The following is a 23,388-nucleotide window of genomic DNA, read 5'->3' on the forward strand; positions in this document are numbered from 1 at the left end:
AGTCTGTTGTCCATCTACAGCCCCTAACCTACAGACCAGTCTGTTGTCCATCTACAGCCCCTAACCTACAGACCAGTCTGTTGTCCCTCTACAGACCCTAACCTACAGACCAGTCTGTTGTCCATCTACAGACCAGTCTGTTGTCCATCTACAGCCCCTAACCTACAGACCAGTCTGTTGTCCATCTACGACCCCTAACCTACAGACCAGTCTGTTGTCCATCTACAACCCCTAACCTACAGACCAGTCTGTTGTCCATCTACAGCCCCTAACCTACAGACCAGTCTGTTGTCCATCTACAACCCCTAACCTACAGACCAGTCTGTTGTCCATCTACAGCCCCTAACCTACAGACCAGTCTGTTGTCCATCTACAGCCCCTAACCTACAGACCAGTCTGTTGTCCATCTACAGCCCCTAACCTACAGACCAGTCTGTTGTCCATCTACAGCCCCTAACCTACAGACCAGTCTGTTGTCCATCTACAGCCCCTAACCTACAGACCAGTCTGTTGTCCATCTACAGCCCCTAACCTACAGACCAGTCTGTTGTCCATCTACAGCCCCTAACCTACAGACCAGTCTGTTGTCCATCTACAGCCCCTAACCTACAGACCAGTCTGTTGTCCATCTACAGCCCCTAACCTACAGACCAGTCTTTTGTCCATCTACAGCCCCTAACCTACAGACCAGTCTGTTGTCCATCTACAGCCCCTAACCTACAGACCAGTCTGTTGTCCATCTACAGCCCCTAACCTACAGACCAGTCTGTTGTCCATCTACAGCCCCTAACCTACAGACCAGTCTGTTGTCCATTTACAGACCAGTCTGTTGTCCATCTACAACCCCTAACCTACAGACACCTGCAGTCTAACCTTGAGTTGTCTGTTCTCCTCGGTCAGTTTGCCCATCTCAGCCTGCAGTCTCCGGCACTCCTCTGATAGTTTCTTCATCTCCGAGTCGTCCATGGAGGCGCTGACCGTCTTCGCCGCTGCCGTCGCCACGGGGCCGTCCGCCGCCTTGGACGAGTTCTGCACGGGCGCCGCAACGTCGTTGCTCCCTTCCACGTCATTCTGGAAGCGAAAGAGAACGGAGAGAGAAACCACTTAGGGTGCCGTATTAGAGCATTACCATCTGGTCAGTGCCCATAGGGTCAAACTGACACCATACAGGGGACAGGGGTTCATTTGGGACGCAGCCCGAGGCTCATTCTGCAGACATGGAGAACATTTAAGAAAACCCACTAAACATAAACCCAGCAAACAGTAGGGTGTAAATTCAAATCAGGACAAGCGTTCACCGGCGATAGCTGCCTGAGAAACACAGGATGGGGATGAGAAACACACACTCTGGAACACTGAGTACACAGGAAGAGGGTGAGAAACACACACTCTGGAACACTGAGTACACAGGAAGAGGGATGAGAAACACACACTCTGGAACACTGAGTACACAGGAAGAGGGTGAGAAACACACATTCTGGAACACTGAGTACACAGGAAGAGGGTGAGAAACACACACTCTGGAACACTGAGTACACAGGAAGAGGGCTGAGAAACACACATTCTGGAACACTTGAGTACACAGGAAGAGGGTGAGAAACACACATTCTGGAACACTGAGTACACAGGAAGAGGGTGAGGAACACACACTCTGGAACACTGAGTACACAGGAAGAGGGTGAGAAACACACACTCTGGAACACTGAGTACACAGGAAGAGGGTGAGAAACACACACTCTGGAACACTTGAGTACACAGGAAGAGGGTGAGAAACACACACTCTGGAACACTTGAGTACACAGGAAGAGGGTGAGAAACACACATTCTGGAACACTGAGTACACAGGAAGAGGGTGAGAAACACACATTCTGGAACACTGAGTACACAGGAAGAGGGTGAGAAACACACACTCTGGAACACTTGAGTACACAGGAAGAGGGTGAGAAACACACATTCTGGAACACTGAGTACACAGGAAGAGGGTGAGAAACACACATTCTGGAACACTGAGTACACAGGAAGAGGGTGAGAAACACACATTCTGGAACACTGAGTACACAGGAAGAGGGTGAGAAACACACACTCTGGAACACTGAGTACACAGGAAGAGGGTGAGAAACACACACTCTGGAACACTGAGTACACAGGAAGAGGGTGAGAAACACACATTCTGGAACACTGAGTACACAGGAAGAGGGTGAGAAACACACACTCTGGAACACTGAGTACACAGGAAGAGGATGAGAAACACACACTCTGGAACACTGAGTACACAGGAAGAGGGTGAGAAACACACACTCTGGAACACTGAGTACACAGGAAGAGGGTGAGAAACACACACTCTGGAACACTGAGTACACAGGAAGAGGGTGAGAAACACACACTCTGGAACACTGAGTACACAGGAAGAGGGTGAGAAACACACATTCTGGAACACTGAGTACACAGGAAGAGGGCTGAGAAACACACATTCTGGAACACTGAGTACACAGGAAGAGGGATGAGAAACACACATTCTGGAACACTGAGTACACAGGAAGAGGGTGAGAAACACACACTCTGGAACACTGAGTACACAGGAAGAGGGTGAGAAACACACATTCTGGAACACTGAGTACACAGGAAGAGGGTGAGAAACACACACTCTGGAACACTGAGTACACAGGAAGAGGGTGAGAAACACACACTCTGGAACACTGAGTACACAGGAAGAGGGTGAGAAACACACACTCTGGAACACTGAGTACACAGGAAGAGGGTGAGAAACACACATTCTGGAACACTGAGTACACAGGAAGAGGGCTGAGAAACACACATTCTGGAACACTGAGTACACAGGAAGAGGGTGAGAAACACACATTCTGGAACACTGAGTACACAGGAAGAGGGCTGAGAAACACACATTCTGGAACACTGAGTACACAGGAAGAGGGATGAGAAACACACACTCTGGAACACTGAGTACACAGGAAGAGGGTGAGAAACACACACTCTGGAACACTGAGTACACAGGAAGAGGGTGAGAAACACACATTCTGGAACACTGAGTACACAGGAAGAGGGTGAGAAACACACATTCTGGAACACTGAGTACACAGGAAGAGGGTGAGAAACACACACTCTGGAACACTGAGTACACAGGAAGAGGGTGAGAAACACACATTCTGGAACACTGAGTACACAGGAAGAGTGGTAATTGAGCCTTTAGGGTTTTTAAGCTACTTCTGACAGTGCTGCTAAAATCTGTCTTGTCTACATCCTCACAAACCTGCTGCATCTTTCTGACTTTAACCTCAGAGCTGGGGGCTGTCGTGAACCCCTGTAGATCACTCCTGTTGCAAACACTGCCTGGCGGGGTAGGGGGTAGACCTAGACCCAGTCTGCTGCTGAAGGGGGTACGGAACTCTCCAGCACCCCGGGTAGGGGTGGCCCGGGGGGGCAGGCGAGACCCCCTCTCATAGCCTGGCTCTCCTGAGAACATGGACTGTCTGCCCAACTGCACTGGGGTGGTTAACCCTGCTGCTCCTCTAGTGAAGAACCTATTCTCCTGACCTGTCTCCTTTTCTCCTGTCCCTGAGCTGATGACCTGGGGGAGGGAGGGAGAGCCATGGGTGGGTGTGAGGGAAAGAGGGAGGGAGAGCCATGGGTGGGTGTGAGGGAGGAGAACCATGGGTGGGTGTGAGGGAGGGAGAGCCATGGGTGGGTGTGAGGGAGGGAGAGCCATGGGTGGGTGTGAGGGAGGGAGGGAGAGACATGGGTGGGTGTGAGGGAGGGAGAGAGAGACATGGGTGGGTGTGAGGGAGGGAGGGGTGTGAGGGAGGGAGAGACATGGGTGGGTGTGAGGGAGGGAGGGGTGTGAGGGAGGGAGAGACATGGGTGGGTGTGAGGGAGGGAGGGAGGGAGAGCCATGGGTGGGTGTGAGGGAAAGAGGGAGGGAGAGCCATGGGTGGGTGTGAGGGAGGAGAACCATGGGTGGGTGTGAGGGAGGGAGAGCCATGGGTGGGTGTGAGGGAGGGAGAGCCATGGGTGGGTGTGAGGGAGGGAGGGAGAGACATGGGTGGGTGTGAGGGAGGGAGAGCCATGGGTGGGTGTGAGGGAGGGAGGGAGAGACATGGGTGGGTGTGAGGGAGGGAGGGGTGTGAGGGAGGGAGAGACATGGGTGGGTGTGAGGGAGGGAGGGGTGTGAGGGAGGGAGAGACATGGGTGGGTGTGAGGGAGGGAGGGAGGGAGAGCCATGGGTGGGTGTGAGGGAGGGTCATGGGTGGGTGTGAGGGAGGGAGGGAGGGAGAGCCATGGGTGGGTGTGAGGGAGGGAGGGAGGGAGAGCCATGGGGGGGTGTGAGGGAGGGAGGGAGAGCCATGGGGGGGTGTGAGGGAGGGAGGGAGAGCCATGGGGGGTGTGAGGGAGGGAGGGAGGGCCATGGGGGGGTGTGAGGGAGGGAGGGAGAGCCATGGGGGGGTGTGAGGGAGGGAGGGCCATGGGGGGTGTGAGGGAGGGAGGGAGGGAGAGCCATGGGGGGGTGTGAGGGGGGGAGGGAGAGCCATGGGGGGGTGTGAGGGAGGGAGGGAGAGCCATGGGGGGTGTGAGGGAGGGAGGGAGGGCCATGGGGGGGTGTGAGGGAGGGAGGGAGAGCCATGGGGGGGTGTGAGGGAGGGAGGGCCATGGGGGGTGTGAGGGAGGGAGGGAGGGCCATGGGGGGGTGAGGGAGGGAGAGCCATGGGGGGTGAGGGAGGGAGGGAGAGCCATGGGGGGGTGTGAGGGAGGGAGGGAGAGCCATGGGGGGGTGTGAGGGAGGGAGGGAGGGCCATGGGGGGTGTGAGGGAGGGAGGGAGGGCCATGGGGGGGTGAGGGAGGGAGAGCCATGGGGGGTGAGGGAGGGAGAGCCATGGGGGGGTGAGGGAGGGAGAGCCATGGGGGGGTGAGGGAGGGAGAGCCATGGGGGGGTGAGGGAGGGAGAGCCATGGGGGGGTGAGGGAGGGAGAGCCATGGGGGGGTGTGAGGGAGGGAGAGCCATGGGGGGGTGTGAGGGAGGGAGAGCCATGGGGGGGTGTGAGGGAGGGTGTGAGGGAGGGAGAGCCATGGGTGGGGTGTGAGGGAGGGAGAGCCATGGGGGGGTGTGTGAGGGAGGGAGGGAGGGAGAGCCATGGGTGGGTGTGAGGGAGGGAGGGAGGGAGAGCCATGGGGGGGGTGTGAGGGAGGGAGAGCCATGGGGGGGTGTGAGGGAGGGAGAGCCATGGGTGGGTGTGAGGGAGGGTGTGAGGGAGGGAGAGCCATGGGTGGGTGTGAGGGAGGGAGGGAGAGACATGGGTGGGTGTGAGGGAGGGAGGGGTGTGAGGGAGGGAGAGACATGGGTGGGTGTGAGGGAGGGAGGGAGGGAGAGCCATGGGTGGGTGTGAGGGAGGGAGGGAGAGCCATGGGGGGGTGTGAGGGAGGGAGGGAGGGCCATGGGGGGTGTGAGGGAGGGAGAGCCATGGGGGGGTGAGGGAGGGAGAGCCATGGGGGGGGTGAGGGAGGGAGAGCCATGGGGGGGTGAGGGAGGGACAGCCATGGGGGGGGTGAGGGAGGGAGAGCCATGGGGGGGTGAGGGAGGGACAGCCATGGGGGGGTGAGGGAGGGAGAGCCATGGGGGGGTGTGAGGGAGGGAGAGCCATGGGGTGGGTGTGAGGGAGGGAGGGAGAGCCATGGGGTGGGTGTGAGGGAGGGAGGGAGGGAGGGAGAGCCATGGGGTGGGTGTGAGGGAGGGAGGGAGGGAGAGCCATGGGGGGGGTGTGAGGGAGGGAGAGCCATGGGGGGGTGTGAGGGAGGGAGAGCCATGGGTGGGTGTGAGGGAGGGTGTGAGGGAGGGAGAGCCATGGGTGGGGTGTGAGGGAGGGAGAGCCATGGGGGGGTGTGTGAGGGAGGGAGGGAGGGAGAGCCATGGGTGGGTGTGAGGGAGGGAGGGAGGGAGAGCCATGGGGGGGGTGTGAGGGAGGGAGAGCCATGGGGGGGTGTGAGGGAGGGAGAGCCATGGGTGGGTGTGAGGGAGGGTGTGAGGGAGGGAGAGCCATGGGTGGGGTGTGAGGGAGGGAGAGCCATGGGGGGGTGTGTGAGGGAGGGAGGGAGGGAGAGCCATGGGTGGGTGTGAGGGAGGGAGGGAGGGAGAGCCATGGGTGGGTGTGAGGGAGGGAGGGAGGGAGGGAGAGCCATGGGTGGGTGTGAGGGAGGGAGGGAGAGACATGGGTGGGTGTGAGGGAGGGAGAGCCATGGGTGGGTGTGAGGGAGGGAGGGAGAGACATGGGTGGGTGTGAGGGAGGGAGGGGTGTGAGGGAGGGAGAGACATGGGTGGGTGTGAGGGAGGGAGGGAGGGAGAGCCATGGGTGGGTGTGAGGGAGGGTCATGGGTGGGCGTGAGGGAGGGAGGGAGAGCCATGGGTGGGTGTGAGGGAGGGAGGGAGGGAGAGCCATGGGGGGGTGTGAGGGAGGGAGGGAGAGCCATGGGGGGGTGTGAGGGAGGGAGGGAGAGCCATGGGGGGTGTGAGGGAGGGAGGGAGGGCCATGGGGGGGTGTGAGGGAGGGAGGGAGAGCCATGGGGGGGTGTGAGGGAGGGAGGGCCATGGGGGGTGTGAGGGAGGGAGGGAGGGCCATGGGGGGGTGAGGGAGGGAGAGCCATGGGGGGTGAGGGAGGGAGAGCCATGGGGGGGTGAGGGAGGGAGAGCCATGGGGGGGGGTGAGGGAGGGAGAGCCATGGGGGGGTGAGGGAGGGAGAGCCATGGGGGGGTGAGGGAGGGAGAGCCATGGGGGGGTGTGAGGGAGGGAGAGCCATGGGGGGGTGTGAGGGAGGGAGAGCCATGGGTGGGTGTGAGGGAGGGTGTGAGGGAGGGAGAGCCATGGGTGGGGTGTGAGGGAGGGAGAGCCATGGGGGGGTGTGTGAGGGAGGGAGGGAGGGAGAGCCATGGGTGGGTGTGAGGGAGGGAGGGAGGGAGAGCCATGGGGGGGGTGTGAGGGAGGGAGAGCCATGGGGGGGTGTGAGGGAGGGAGAGCCATGGGTGGGTGTGAGGGAGGGTGTGAGGGAGGGAGAGCCATGGGTGGGTGTGAGGGAGGGAGGGAGAGACATGGGTGGGTGTGAGGGAGGGAGGGGTGTGAGGGAGGGAGAGACATGGGTGGGTGTGAGGGAGGGAGGGAGGGAGAGCCATGGGTGGGTGTGAGGGAGGGAGGGAGAGCCATGGGGGGGTGTGAGGGAGGGAGGGAGGGCCATGGGGGGTGTGAGGGAGGGAGAGCCATGGGGGGGTGAGGGAGGGAGAGCCATGGGGGGTGAGGGAGGGAGAGCCATGGGGGGGTGAGGGAGGGAGAGCCATGGGGGGGGTGAGGGAGGGAGAGCCATGGGGGGGTGAGGGAGGGACAGCCATGGGGGGGTGAGGGAGGGAGAGCCATGGGGGGGTGTGAGGGAGGGAGAGCCATGGGGTGGGTGTGAGGGAGGGAGGGAGAGCCATGGGGTGGGTGTGAGGGAGGGAGGGAGGGAGGGAGGGAGAGCCATGGGGTGGGTGTGAGGGAGGGAGGGAGGGAGAGCCATGGGGGGGGTGTGAGGGAGGGAGAGCCATGGGGGGGTGTGAGGGAGGGAGAGCCATGGGTGGGTGTGAGGGAGGGTGTGAGGGAGGGAGAGCCATGGGTGGGGTGTGAGGGAGGGAGAGCCATGGGGGGGTGTGTGAGGGAGGGAGGGAGGGAGAGCCATGGGTGGGTGTGAGGGAGGGAGGGAGGGAGAGCCATGGGGGGGGTGTGAGGGAGGGAGAGCCATGGGGGGGTGTGAGGGAGGGAGAGCCATGGGTGGGTGTGAGGGAGGGTGTGAGGGAGGGAGAGCCATGGGTGGGTGTGAGGGAGGGAGGGAGAGACATGGGTGGGTGTGAGGGAGGGAGGGGTGTGAGGGAGGGAGAGACATGGGTGGGTGTGAGGGAGGGAGGGAGGGAGAGCCATGGGTGGGTGTGAGGGAGGGAGGGAGAGCCATGGGGGGGTGTGAGGGAGGGAGGGAGGGCCATGGGGGGTGTGAGGGAGGGAGAGCCATGGGGGGGTGAGGGAGGGAGAGCCATGGGGGGTGAGGGAGGGAGAGCCATGGGGGGGTGAGGGAGGGAGAGCCATGGGGGGGGTGAGGGAGGGAGAGCCATGGGGGGGTGAGGGAGGGACAGCCATGGGGGGGTGAGGGAGGGAGAGCCATGGGGGGGTGTGAGGGAGGGAGAGCCATGGGGTGGGTGTGAGGGAGGGAGGGAGAGCCATGGGGTGGGTGTGAGGGAGGGAGGGAGGGAGGGAGGGAGAGCCATGGGGTGGGTGTGAGGGAGGGAGGGAGGGAGAGCCATGGGGGGGGTGTGAGGGAGGGAGAGCCATGGGGGGGTGTGAGGGAGGGAGAGCCATGGGTGGGTGTGAGGGAGGGTGTGAGGGAGGGAGAGCCATGGGTGGGGTGTGAGGGAGGGAGAGCCATGGGGGGGTGTGTGAGGGAGGGAGGGAGGGAGGGAGAGCCATGGGTGGGTGTGAGGGAGGGAGGGAGAGCCATGGGGGGGGTGTGAGGGAGGGAGAGCCATGGGGGGGTGTGAGGGAGGGAGAGCCATGGGTGGGTGTGAGGGAGGGTGTGAGGGAGGGAGAGCCATGGGTGGGGTGTGAGGGAGGGAGAGCCATGGGGGGGTGTGTGAGGGAGGGAGGGAGGGAGAGCCATGGGTGGGTGTGAGGGAGGGAGGGAGGGAGAGCCATGGGTGGGTGTGAGGGAGGGAGGGAGGGAGGGAGAGCCATGGGGGGGTGTGAGGGAGGGAGGGAGGGAGGGAGAGCCATGGGGGGGTGTGAGGGAGGGAGGGAGGGAGGGAGAGCCATGGGTGGGTGTGAGGGAGGGAGGGAGGGAGGGAGAGCCATGGGTGGGTGTGAGAGAGGGAGGGAGGGAGGGAGAGCCATGGGTGGGTGTGAGGGAGGGAGGGAGGGAGGGAGAGCCATGGGTGGGTGTGAGGGAGGGAGGGAGGGAGAGCCATGGGTGGGTGTGAGGGAGGGAGGGAGGGAGGGAGAGCCATGGGGGGGTGTGAGGGAGGGAGGGAGAGCCATGGGTGGGTGTGAGAGAGGGAGGGAGGGAGGGAGAGCCATGGGTGAGTGTGAGAGAGGGAGGGAGGGAGGGAGAGCCATGGGTGGGTGTGAGTGAGGGAGGGAGGGAGGGAGAGCCATGGGTGGGTGTGAGAGAGGGAGGGAGGGAGGGAGAGCCATGGGTGGGTGTGAGGGAGGGAGGGAGGGAGGGAGAGCCATGGGTGGGTGTGAGGGAGGGAGGGAGGGAGAGCCATGGGTGGGTGTGAGGGAGGGAGGGAGGGAGGGAGAGCCATGGGGGGGTGTGAGGGAGGGAGGGAGAGCCATGGGTGGGTGTGAGAGAGGGAGGGAGGGAGGGAGAGCCATGGGTGAGTGTGAGGTAGTAGGCTATAACATCGTCGCAGGACTCCCAAGCGTCTTGATGGTTATTCTATCAATATTAGTGCATTTCCACCGTCATTGTAGCATAATCTATTTCACCGACAAAAAAATGTAATATATATCCCACCTCGTCAAGCGCATTTTGTTCTGTTGGGAAGTTTTTACCGACAAGTTTGCTGTTTCCATAAGGCCTTTTTTATGCATCAGGTCATTCATCCGCATGAACTATTATGAAAACCTGGTTGCAGTTAACGACAACCTGCCCCCCCCCCCCTTATGTGCTCTTTTAATATTAGCTACATAACTACCAGGTCAGTTTGAACACTTTCAACAAACAGTCAACAAGCTCAGAAACACACATGGTTTGAGTCTGGTCTGGAAACGTAGGATAATCTCTCCGTTTCTCTCCAACTATCCAGCAGCAGGACTTACCACTCTGTCGTTTTCAGAAGGCAGGTCGAATACACATCTCAGCTTGGAATCCATGAGATCGTCGGGTTTCGCATCTTTCCACTGGAGGAGAGGAGAAATACATATGCATGTTATTCATCAGACTAAAACTACTATTAGCTGGACTTGTGCACGCACACAAACACACACGGGGTTGGCCGATATAATGATAGTATCGTCTATCGCCGACTGATTTACGGCCATCGTGGATGACGACATCGTGACGTGACAGACGATGGATGGTTTAAAAAGGAGTCGGCGAGCGCACGGCAGTGCAGCACACGAGCGTCATTCCGAGTCATTTTCATATTGCTATAACTTATTTCAACAAATGTGTTATATAGCCGATAGAACGCAAGAGAGGAATGCAGAGAAATCCACCGAAGCAGCGCAAAATGTCCAGTCAGGAAAGAGTCTTAATTTCTGTCAGATGTAAGGGCCTCACAGCCTAAAAACTATTAGCGTTTTTATAAAAAAAGAAACGGACACTACGTAACCATCTTGTGTCTAGTAAAAAGAAAACGCAAGCCATATTCCCTTCGATAGGCTTTGAATATGGCTTTGGGCCATATGCTTTATGAATGCGCGGCTTACACCGGATCAAAACAATGAATCGTTCCGAGAATGTAACAGAGTTCAATCTCAAAAAGTTATTCTAACAGCCTAAAAACCCAAGGTAGCCAGAGGACTAATAACAAGAGAACAAACTATATCAACAGCCTATAGAAACATCGAATGACAAGTTTAATCCACTTTAAGCTTATTGACAAAGAGTTGATCCATGTGGGTCGGGGACAATCCCTCCATGAGAGGTTGAAAACCAACACGGCCAATAAGCTATCCTCCTTCCTCCTATTGGCCTATCGTAAAAGCTTTAAGGCCAGACGCCACAGGTTGAAATAAATCTACCTAGACATGAAGAATTTGTTGGTATTTTGCGCAATTAATGGGGCGGCAGGGTAGCCTAGTGGTTAGAGCGTTGGACTAGTAACCGGAAGGTTGCAAGATCGAATCCCCAAGCTGACGAGGTAAAAATCTGTCGTTCTGTCCCTGAACAAGGCAGTTAACCCACTGTTCCTAGGCCGTCATTGAAAGTAAGAATTTGTTCTTAACTAACTTGACTAGTTAAAAAAAAAAAATAGTATTCTCTGAAAGTAAACATGTCAATCTTAAAAATATATTTTTTCTTTAGTTTATCATACTACCGTCATGAATATGAACTACTTTAAAAATGTACATACATCCATAGCTTCAAAGCTTGAATAACATGTCATTTCAAAAGGCCATTTCATACTACCACACCTGTTGCTGCCCTCTACTGGACTATAGGGGGAACTACCACACCCGTTGCTGCCCTCTACTGGACTATAGGGGGAAACTACCACACCCGTTGCTGCCCTCTACTGGACTATAGGGGGAAACTACCACACCCGTTGCTGCCCTCTACTGGACTATAGGGGGAAACTACCACACCCGTTGCTGCCCTCTACTGGACTATAGGGGGAAACTACCACACCCGTTGCTGCCCTCTACTGGACTATAGGGGGAAACTACCACACCCGTTGCTGCCCTCTACTGGACTATAGGGGGAAACTACCACACCCGTTGCTGCCCTCTACTGGACTATAGGGGGAAACTACCACACCCGTTGCTGCCCTCTACTGGACTATAGGGGGAAACTACCACACCCGTTGCTGCCCTCTACTGGACTATAGGGGGAAACTACCACACCCGTTGCTGCCCTCTACTGGACTATAGGGGGAAACTACCACACCCGTTGCTGCCCTCTACTGGACTATAGGGGGAAACTACCACACCCGTTGCTGCCCTCTACTGGACTATAGGGGGAAACTACCACACCCGTTGCTGCCCTCTACTGGACTATAGGGGGAAACTACCACACCCGTTGCTGCCCTCTACTGGACTATAGGGGGAAACTACCACACCCGTTGCTGCCCTCTACTGGACTATAGGGGGAAACTACCACACCCGTTGCTGCCCTCTACTGGACTATAGGGGGAAACTACCACACCCGTTGCTGCCCTCTACTGGACTATAGGGGGAAACTACCACACCCGTTGCTGCCCTCTACTGGACTATAGGGGGAAACTACCACACCCGTTGCTGCCCTCTACTGGACTATAGGGGGAAACTACCACACCCGTTGCTGCCCTCTACTGGACTATAGGGGGAAACTACCACACCCGTTGCTGCCCTCTACTGGACTATAGGGGGAAACTACCACACCCGTTGCTGCCCTCTACTGGACTATAGGGGGAAACTACCACACCCGTTGCTGCCCTCTACTGGACTATAGGGGGAAACTACCACACCCGTTGCTGCCCTCTACTGGACTATAGGGGGAAACTACCACACCCGTTGCTGCCCTCTACTGGACTATAGGGGGAAACTACCACACCCGTTGCTGCCCTCTACTGGACTATAGGGGGAAACTACCACACCCGTTGCTGCCCTCTACTGGACTATAGGGGGAAACTACCACACCCGTTGCTGCCCTCTACTGGACTATAGGGGTGAACTACCACACCCGTTGCTGCCCTCTACTGGACTATAGGGGGAAACTACCACACCCGTTGCTGCCCTCTACTGGACTATAGGGGAAACTACCACACCCGTTGCTGCCCTCTACTGGAATATAGGGGGAAACTACCACACCTGTTGCTGCCCTCTACTGGACTATGGGGGAAACTACTGCCCTCTACTGGACTATAGGGGAAACTACCACACCCGTTGCTGCCCTCTACTGGACTATAGGGGAAAACTACCACACCCGTTGATTGTGGCCTATGGAATATTGTTCCACTCCTCTTCATTGGTTGTGCCAAGTTGTTGGATATTGGGTGGGGGGAACTGGAACACGCTGTCATAGACGTCGATCCAGAGCATCCCAAACATGCTCAATGGGTGACATGTCTGCTGACTATACAGGCCATGGAAGAACAGACATTTTCAGCTTCCAGGAGTTGTGCACAGATCCTTGTGACACGAGGCTGTGCATTATCATGCTGAAACATGAGGTGATGGCGGTGGATGAACGGCACGACAATGGGCCTCAGGATCTCGTCACGGTATCTCTGTACATTTAAATTGCCATCGATAAAATACAAATCGTGTTCGTTGTCCGTAGCTTGTGCCTGCCCATACCATAACCCCACCGCCACCACGGGGAACTCTGTTCAAGAGCTCTCCAACAACAACAACAATAATAATCTGGTTTGACCGAGTCTCGTCTGTTCTTTTGACCAATCGGTCAGTCGAAATGTTAAAACATGTATTTCTCCATATATAGACACACCCTGTGTTTTAATAAATCAACTATATGTAGACTACTGAGCTGGTCTAAAATCAACTCAACTCGGGGGGGGGGAAAGAAACTTCCCTTTTTTAGGACCCTGTCTTTCAAAGATAATTCGTAAAAATCCTAGTAACTTCATAGATCTTCATTGTAAAGGGTTTAAACACTGTTTCCCATGCTTGTTCACTACTACTACAGTAGTGAGTCATTTAGCAGACTCTCTTATCCAGAGCCACTATGGTCTACCAACCGAGCCGCGGCCTGCCAACCGAGCCGCGCCCTACCAACCGAGCCGCGCCCTACCAACCGAGCCGCGCCCTACCAACCGAGCCGCGCCCTACCAACCGAGCCGCGCCCTACCAACCGAGCCGCGCCCTACCAACCGAGCCGCGCCCTACCAACCGAGCTGAGCCCTACCAACCGAGCCCTACAGGACCCAGGAACAGGGAGAAGCCACTCCAGCAGTTAGAGGTAAGAACTAGACTACTCACCATAGCATCGAGTTCAGACTCATCAGGCGGAGCAAAGATGCTCTGGACCATGAATTTGTGTTTACTTTTCTCATTGGGGTCGTAGTCAAAGGGCTGGAGCATTACTGGAATAGATTGAAGACAAAGTCACACACATATCTCAGCAAAAAAACAAGTGCTTGAATTATGCTATAATTTAAATTTGAAAAGCACCAGATTGTCCATTGATCATGTAAATTAGAGCAGGACAATTTGACCGAATGTAGTTACAAATCCCGTTCTTACTTCAGGAATAATTTATCATTCATCAGAACCCTCCATCCATCACATCACATAAAAATGAATGGATAATGGTTTTGCCGTTTGGCACCGTGGACTGTGTGTTGGGAAAACTGTCCATTACAGGACAAGTTCATTGAATATGGGATGATTTGAAATATGATTCCAATAGTAATGTAATTCCAGCCATGGATGGGACCCGTTTGACTCACCAGAGATGGTGACGGTGGCGCCTGCCTCTATGATGCCGCTGTTGGGCCGTACGCAGTACCTCCTGGGAGCCGTGGTCTTCACTTTGAAACATACTCTTCTGTCAGACGGGTTCTTCAGCTTCAGGTTGGTGGTGACGACGTCAGTGAAAGGACCTGGCGGACGGGGAGAGAGCGAGAAGGTTAGGCTCAAAAACAATGGGATACATTTGACCTGGTCCGTCATCTGGTAGTTACGTCTCCTCTGTAGTGTAGAACCGCGGTACAAAGCTGTGGGAACATTATATTATTATTAATATATTTTAGTTACTCAGTCCGGCGTTCAACTTCCTCTTAAAAGCTGTAAATAGTAAAATACACCAGGTGCCATTTTTAAAACCGGGTAGTGTACATCACCCCCCCCCCCCCCCCTTCACCCCCCCCGTTGGTGGAGAGAATATGGCAAGTTTATAGCTTATTTCCTGCAATTCTCCATACGTTGTCACGGAGGAAACGCCTCAGTCTAAATTGGGGGGGGGGGGGGGGGGGCTCCTCAAGAACATTCAAATCTCAATTTTTATGAATATTTGTTTGACATTCTTTGCTGCACTGTTAGGAGCTAGCAGAAGCAGAAGCATTTAGCTCAACCTACTATAACATCTGATAAATTCAACCAATCAACTTGGATTTGAAAATTGCCTTTTAGACCTGGCTTAATCTTTGTCCGGGAAACCGGCCACCCACATAAACAGAACAAAAATATAAACGCAACATTTAAAAAGTGTTGGTCCCATGTTTAATGAGCTGAAATAAAAGAACATAGAAAATGTTCCATGCGAACAAAAAGCTTATTTCTCTCAAATGTTGTGCACAAATTTGTTTCCAATCCCTGTTAGTGAACATTTATCCTTTGCCAAGATTATCCATCCACCTGACAGGTGTGGCATATCAAGAAGCCGATTAAAATAGCATGATCATTACGCAGGTGCACCTTGTGCTGGGGACAATAAAAAGGCCACTCTAAAATGAACAGTTTTGTCACACAACACAATGCCACAGATGTCTGTGTTGAGGGAGTGTGCAATTGGAATTCTGACTGCAGGAATGTCCACCAGAGCAGTTGCCAGAGAATTTAATAATAATTCCTCTACCATACGCTGCCTTGGCATTACACCCAACCGGCCTCACAACCACAGACTACGTGCTTGGCGATGTGTTATGGACAATAAACCTAAATGCATTTTAAATCCTTGGCATTTTGAATGCACAGTAGGGCTGTCCCCGACAAAACAAAAATCTTGGTCGACCAAGAGTCCTCTGTTCTTTCGACCAATCGATTGGCTGAATTGTTGTTGGGTTTTTTAAACGTGTATTTTTCCATATTTCAGACAAATCTCCACCCGGCACAGCCAGAAGAGGACTGGCCACCCCTCATAGCCTGGTTCCTCTCTAGGTTTCTTCCTAGGTTTTGGCCTTTCTAGAGAGTTTTTCCTAGCCACCGTGCTTCTACACCTGCATTGCTTGCTGTTTGGGGTTTTAGGCTGGGTTTCTGTACAGCACTTCGAGATATTAGCTGATGTACGAAGGGCTATATAAAATAAACTTGATTGATTGAAATCCTAATGTGTTTCAATCAAATCAACTATATTCACTTAGCTTGTCTGATGCTTTAAGTTCACGGTTTGGTTCAATTCAAAATGATTTTTTTTTAAAGACACACAAATGATTAGATGGCGTCCAGTTAACTTGCCGGAAGCGGGAAATAGAATTACAGCCATTTGACCGAAAAGTTCCATTAACAAAAAATCTATTTTTTTTATTTTTAGGGAAAAAAAACTTCCCTCAGACCTGAACCCTTGCTCTCTTTACGTGACACATCACATGCACGCGACCTATAGCATATCATAAATCACATCAATAAATTGCTTATAATAAACTCCAAACACCATAAAAAGCTAAATGGATGCAGAGGACGTGGCAAATAAACTTGAAAGGGGGGGATGTTTCTGGTTGATCAGGCGGTAGAATGGGGATGTGTGGAATAACACATGTGACGAGTAGTGGAATATAATATCAAGAGGTAAGGAACAAGCGTTCAGAATGCCTGTGCCAAACAGGTTAGGTTACAAGGTTAGGGTTCTCTGAACGTTTGGAACAATGTCAACACAAAATAAATTATAAGCGCAGAGTGTTGTAATGTTTGTTGTTTTTGTAAGCCTGTATAACAAAACATTTTTATTTTTTTAAATTGTCTTTCTCTGGGTGAATGCAATTTCCCAAAATGGTTTACCTATTGTTTACTTTAAGCAAATTACTCTATCCTATGATGTGTGATGACATTAACTAATTCACGACTGATACAGTAGCCTATATAAGCATTAAAATATAGGCCCACAGTATTAAGGTCAGCCACGATGCACTCTTAGGCCTACAGCTCAATGGTGGTGATACAAATCTGCTATACTAAGCCTTACTAATGATAACGACATTATCTTATTAATATAAACAAGGAGATCAAGAATAATAGCGTTATTTTTAGTATTATTTTTCTGACAATTTGGAACTCTGTATGTGTATATCTACAGTATCTATCTATATACACACTCCTGCGCTGTCTTGGCTGGGGAAGGTGTCCTGTTGGAAGGTGAACCTTCGCCCCCCCAGTCAGAGATCCTGAGCGCTCTGGAACAGGTTTGCATCAAGGATCTCTCTCTGTACTTTGCTCTGTTCATCTTTCCCTTCGATCCTAACTAGTCTCCTAGTCCCTGCCCGCTGAAAAACATCCCCCACAACATGATGCTGCCACCACCACCATGCTTCACCGTAGGGATGGTGCCAGGTTTCCTCCAGGTGTGACATTTGGCATTCAAGCAAAATAGTTAAATCTTGGTTTCATCAGACCAGAGAATCTTGTTTCTCATGTTTGGAGAGTCCTTTAGGTGTCTATTGGCAAACTCGAAGCGGGCTGTCATGTGCCTTTTACTGAGGAGTGTATCCGTCTGGCCATTCTACCATAAAAGGCCTGATTGGTGGAGTGCTGTAGAGATGGTTGTCCTTCTGGAACGTTCTCCCATCTCCACAGATGAACTCTGGAGCTCTGTCAGAGTGACCATCGGGTTCTTGGTCACCTCCTTGACCAAGGTCCTTTCCCCAGGATTACTCAGTTTGGCTGGGCGGCCAGCTCTAGGAAGATTCTAGATGGTTCCAAACTTCTATATAAAAATGGAGTCCACTGTGTTCTTAGGGACCTTCAATGCTGCAGAAATGTTTTGGTACCCTTCCCCAGATCTGTGCCGCGACACAATCCTGTCTCGGAGCTCTACGGACAATTCCTTCGACCTCATGAATTGGTTTTTGCTCTGACATGCACTGTCAACTGTGGGACCTTATATAGACAGGTGTGTGACTTTCCAAATCATGTCCAATCAATTGAATTTACACACAGGTGGACTCCAATCAAGTTGTAGAAACATCTCAAGGATGATCAATGGAAACAGGATGCACCTGAGCTCAATTTAGAGTCTCATAGCAAAAGGTCTGAATATTTATGTAAATAAAAGGTATTTTTGTTTTTAATACATTTGCAAAAAATTTATTAAATGTATTTTTTTTCAATTTGTCATTAGATTGGATTACATACTCAACCCCCCCCCCCCTCCCTCATTGTAGAATAATGCTGTAAAGGCCTCCCGAGTGGTGCAGCAGTCTAAGGCCCTGCATCGCAGTGTTGCGGCGTCACTACAGTCTGGGGTTCGATCTCAAGCTGTGTCATTACCGGCTGTGACCGGGAGGGCGGCGGCCGCACAATTGGCCCAGCATCATCCGGGTTAGGGGAGGGTTTGGCCCGGGGGGGGGGGGAGCTTTACTTGGCTCATCGCGCTCTAGCGACTCCTTGTGGCGGGCCGGGAATCTGCAGGCTGACTTGGGTCGTCAATTGAACAGTGTTTCCTCCGTCACATTGGTGCTGCTGGCTTCCGGACGGGTGTTAAGAAGCATGGTTTGGCGGGCCATATTTCGGAGGATGCATGACTCGACCTTCGCCTGTCCCGAGCCTGTTGGGGAGTTGCAGCAATGAGACAAGACCATAACCACGGAATAAGGCTGGAAAAAGTAATGGGGTCTGAATACTTTCTGAAATCACTTAAAAAAAATATATATATATATATATTCACGCGCATGCACACACACCCTCTTGTGGATAATAAATATCACGAAACTAAACAGCTAATTTAGCCTTAATTAGCTTTGGGGTTTGAATGAACCAATTCTGAACAAAGAATTCCTAGGCTAATGATTTAAGCCTTTGAGGGGCTATAAAACTCCCTGTGAACTTCCACTCCATATCGAGTTACATAAGTCAACGGACCACACCGGGCCACACCGGGCCTACAACGGGCCTACAACGGGCCTACAACGGGCCTAGGATATAGACTGTTGTCTAGGCCATCCATTACCAAATCTGAACATGTACATTTACCGCGATACCAACAACAGCTGACTATAAAACACACCATTCTCATACATAACGTTGTCCGAGGCTACAAGCCAAATCAATGAAGCTTTCCTCAGCTCAGCTAATGTCATTTGGATCGGGATCCCATGTCCTCCATATTGAAAACGGAAGGTCTATGGCTGTGTTTACACAGGCAGCCCAATTCTGATCTTTTACCACTCGTGTCTTTTGACAAAATCAGATCAGATCTTTTGCCAATAACTGGGCTGCCTGTGTAAAACGCAGCCTTTGTGATCAGATCCGTTGACTGACTCCGGTTAAAAGCCAAGGAGAGATGTGATCAGATCCGTTGACTGACTCCGGTTAAAAGCCAAGGAGAGATGTGATCAGATCCGTTGGCTGACTCCGGTTAAAAGCCAAGGAGAGATGTGATCAGATCCGTTGACTGACTCCGGTTAAAAGCCAAGGAGAGATGTGATCAGATCCGTTGACTGACTCCGGTTAAAAGCCAAGGAGAGATGTGATCAGATCCGTTGACTGACTCCGGTTAAAAGCCAAGGAGAGATGTGATCAGATCCGTTGACTGACTCCGGTTAAAAGCCAAGGAGAGATGTACCAAAGCCAACGTTACCATATGGCTTCCTGTTCCCTATGGGTCCTGCTCTAAAGTAGTGCACTACATAGGGAATAGGGTGTCATATGGGACATGAGCTTAGCCTACTGCTGCTCTCCCATCTTGTGACAACTGGTCTGCTGGTCTTAAATTAGGGACCTTAAATTACAGTCAGCAATAGTCCTATCATGGTCCAGCTTTGATGGATAGGGCTGTGGTTCTGTTCTGTCACGTCACCACAACAGCTGGAGGCAAGGGGTCACCAAAGCCAACCAAACTTAAATCACACCAATTAGTAGATAGTTATCCCATTAGAGATGAACGGACGTTGTTGTTGTGTACTTGGTTTCACTGCTGAGAGGAGTTATGGAATGTTTTGCTGTGACCTGGCTTGAAAATAACACTGTTCCAGACCAAGGGATCAAGACATTTAAGTTAACATATTCTATTCGTAAGTTTTAAAAACAAATATAGATTTTTTTTTTAAGTCTAATAAAATTCCACTTTGACATTATGGGGCGGCAGGTAGCCTAGTGGTTAGAGCGTTGGACTAGTAACCGAAAGGTTAGAAGATCAAATCCCCGAGCTGACAAGGTACAAATCTGTTCTGTCCCCGAACAAGGCAGTTAACCCACTGTTCCTAGGCTGTCATTGAAAGTAAGAATTTGTTCTTAACTGACTTGTCTAGTTAAGTAAAATGTTAAATTAAAAAATTAAATGGGGGTATTTGTGTGTAGATCACAAAATCTATGTAATAAATGGTTTTATTCAGGCTGTAAAACGTGAAAAGTAAAAGGGTATGAATACTTCCTGAAGGCTCTGTATATACAAGGAGTAGCAGTACCGAGCCGATGTGCAGGGGTACGAGGTAGTAATGTACATATACAGTGTCTAGAGAAAGTATTCATAGGCCTGGACTTCCTCTACATTTTGTGTTACAGCCTGAATTTAAAGTGGATTAAATTGAGATTGTGTCACTGGCCTACACACACACACACACACACACACACACGTCAAAGTGGAATTATGTTTTAGAAATGTTTACAAATTAATCAAAAATGAAAAGCTTAAATGTCTAGAGTCAATAGGTATTAACCCCTTTGTTATGGCAAGCCTAAAGTTCAGGGGTAAAAATGTGTTTAGCAAGTCACATATTAAAGTTGCATGGACTCACTGTGTGCACTAACAGTGTTTCATATGACTTTTAAATGACTACCCAATCTCTGTACCCCACACATACAGTTAATTGTAAGGTCCCTCGGTCAAGCAGTGAATTTCAAGCAGATTCAACCACAAAGACCAGGGAGATTTTCCAATGGTTCGCAAAGAAGTGCACCTATTGGTTGAAATACGAGTTTTGAGCCTGGGTGAAGTTATTAATTACACTTTGGATGATGTATCAATACACCCAGTCACTACAAAGATACAGGTGTCCTTCCTAACTCAGATGCCGGAGAGGAAGGAAACCGCTCAGGGATTTCACCATGAGGCCAATGGTGACTTTAAAACAGTTACAGAGTTTAATGGCTCTGTAACGGTTTTAAAGTCACCATAGTGAAAAGGAAGCCTGTACAGAATAAAACTATTCCAATAACAGGCTTCCTGTTTGAAATAAAGACACTAAAGTACATTGAACAAAAATGTGGAAAAAATGTAACAAGCAGCATTTAAGATTTTACTGAGTTACAGTTCTTAATGAAATCAGTCAACTGAAATAAATTCATTAGGCCCTAATCTATGGATTTCACAATTGGGAATACAGATATGCATCACGACGTCGTCTGCCATCTGCCCGGTACAGCTGAAACCGTGAAGAGCACACTTCTCCAGCGTGCCAGTGGCCATCGAAGGTGACCATTTGCCCACTGAAGAAGTCGGTTACGACGCCCAACTGCAGTCAGGTCAAGACTCTGGTGAGGATGACGAGCACACAGATTAGCTTCCCTGAGACGGTTTCTGACAGTTTATGCAGAAATTGTTTGGTTATGCAAACCTAGTTTCATCAGCTGTCTGGTCTCAGATGATCCCACAGGTGAAGAAATCGGATGTAGAGGTCCTGGGCTGGCGTGGTTACACTTGGTCTGCGGTTGTGAGGGCTGTTGGACGTACTTCCATATTCTCTAAAACAATGTAGGCGGTGGCTTATGGTAGAGAAATTAACATTCAATTATCTGGCAACAGCTGTGATGGACATTCCTGCAGTCAGCATGCCAACTGCACGCTCCATCAACTCGAGACATCTGTGGCATTGAGTTGTGACAAAACTGCACATTTTAGAGTGGCTTTGTATTGTCCCCAACACAAGGTGCACCTGTGTAATGATCATGCTGTTTAAAATCAGCTTCTTGATATGCCACAGCTGTTAGTGAGCATTTCTTCTTTGCCAACCTAACAGGGATGTAAACAAATGTGTGCACAAAATTTGAGAGAAATAAGCTTTTTGTGCGTATGGACAAATTCTGGGATCTATTATTTTAGCTCTTGAAACATGGGACCAACACTTTACATGTTGTGTCAATATTCCTGTTCAGTCTAATATTACAAAAAATGTGGCAAATAAATTCACTTTTTGGGCCTCCCAAGTGCCACAGCGGTCTAAGGCACTGCATCGCAGTGCTTGAGGCGTCACTACAGAGCCGAGTTTGATCCCGCGTCGTAGCCAGCCACGACCAGGAGACGGCACATAATTGGCCCAGCGTTGTTCGGGTTAGGGGAGGGTTTGGCCGGCCCGGGATGTCCTTGTCCCATCGCTCTCTAATGACTCCTTGTGGCGTGCCGGGTGCATGCTAGCTGACATGGTCGCCAGGTGTTTCCTCTGACACATTGGTGCGGCTGTCTTCCGGGTTAAGTGGGCAAGAAGCAGTGTGGCTTGGCAGGGTTGTGTTTCAGAGGACGCATGGCTCTCAACCTTCGCCTCTCCCGAGTCCGTACGGGAGTCGCAGCGATGAGACAAGACTAACTACCAATTGGAAATCGTGAAATTGGGGAGAAAAAGGGGTATAAAAATACACGCACACACACAGTACCTACCAAAAGTTTGCACATCTACTCATTCAAGAGTTTCTTTATTTTTACTATTTTCTACATTGTAGAATAATAGTGAAGACATCAAAACTATGAAAAAACACAAATGGAATCCAAATGTGCATGTGTCTGCTCAAACGGTCAGAAACAGACTCCATGAGGGTGGTATGAGGGCCCGACGTCCACTGGTGGGGGTTGTGCTTACAGCCCAACACCGTGCAGGACGTTTGGCATTTGCCAGAGAACACCAAGATTGGCAAATTCGCCACTGGCGCCCTGTGCTCTTCACAGATGAAAGCAGGTTCACACTGAGCACGTGACAGAGTCTGGAGACGCCGTGGAGAACGTTCTGCTGCCTGCAACATCCTCCAGCATGACCGGTTTGGCGGTGGGTCAGTCATGGTGTGGGGTGGCATTTCTTTGTGGGGCCGCACAGCCCTCCATGTGCTCGCCAGAGGTAGCCTGACTGCCATTAGGTACCGAGATGAGATCCTCAGACCCCTTGTGAGACCATATGCTGACACATGCACATTTGTGGCCTGCTAGAGGTCCTTTTGCAGGGCTCTGGCAGTGCTCCTCCTTGCACAAAGTTGGAGGTAGCGGTCCTGCTGCTAGGTTGTTGCCCTCCTACGGCCTCCTCCACGTCTCCTGATGTACTGGCCTGTCTCCTGGTAGCGCCTCCATGCTCTGGACACTACGCTGACAGACACAGCAAACCTTTTTGCCACAGCTCGCATTGATGTGCTATCCTGGATGAGCTGCACTACCTGAGCCACTTGTGTGGGTTGTAGACTCCGTCTCATGCTACCACTAGAGTGAAAGCACCGCCAGCATTCAAAAGTGACCAAAACATCAGCCAGGAAGCATAGGAACTGAGAAGTGGTCTGTGGTCACCACCTGCAGAACCACTCCTTTATTGGGGGTGTCTTGCTAATTGCCTATAATTTCCACCTGTTGTCTATTCCATTTGCACAACAGCATGTGAAATTTATTGTCAATCAGTGTTGCTTCCTAAGTGGACAGTTTGATTTCACAGAAGTGTGATTTACTTGGAGTTACATTGTGTTGTTTAAGTGTTCCCTTTATTTTTTTGAGCAGTGTATATATAATGGAGAGTAACTTTGCAACTCCACAAAAAATGTCCCCTAACTTATCACAATATGGATTTTTGTTTTTAGTTCATGTCAAAAT

At 51.9% G+C, this 23,388-nt stretch overlaps 1 protein-coding gene across 1 annotated transcript in view; it reads right to left on the bottom strand.

Annotated features, from left to right (window-relative positions):
- LOC129823551 (vesicle-associated membrane protein-associated protein A-like) overlaps positions 1-23,388 on the bottom strand; it is a 29,300-nt gene that overhangs the window by 1,755 nt on the left and 4,157 nt on the right. Inside the window, exons 2-5 of the mRNA XM_055882374.1 lie at positions 14,132-14,284; positions 13,662-13,765; positions 9,837-9,917; positions 874-1,071 (exon numbers count right to left, since the gene is read on the bottom strand). Coding sequence (XP_055738349.1) covers positions 874-1,071; positions 9,837-9,917; positions 13,662-13,765; positions 14,132-14,284 — 536 coding nt within the window. The remainder of the gene's footprint in view (positions 1-873; positions 1,072-9,836; positions 9,918-13,661; positions 13,766-14,131; positions 14,285-23,388) is intronic.

The sequence above is a fragment of the Salvelinus fontinalis genome, chromosome 26, assembly GCF_029448725.1.
Source record: "Salvelinus fontinalis isolate EN_2023a chromosome 26, ASM2944872v1, whole genome shotgun sequence".
Lineage (NCBI taxonomy): Eukaryota > Metazoa > Chordata > Actinopteri > Salmoniformes > Salmonidae > Salvelinus > Salvelinus fontinalis.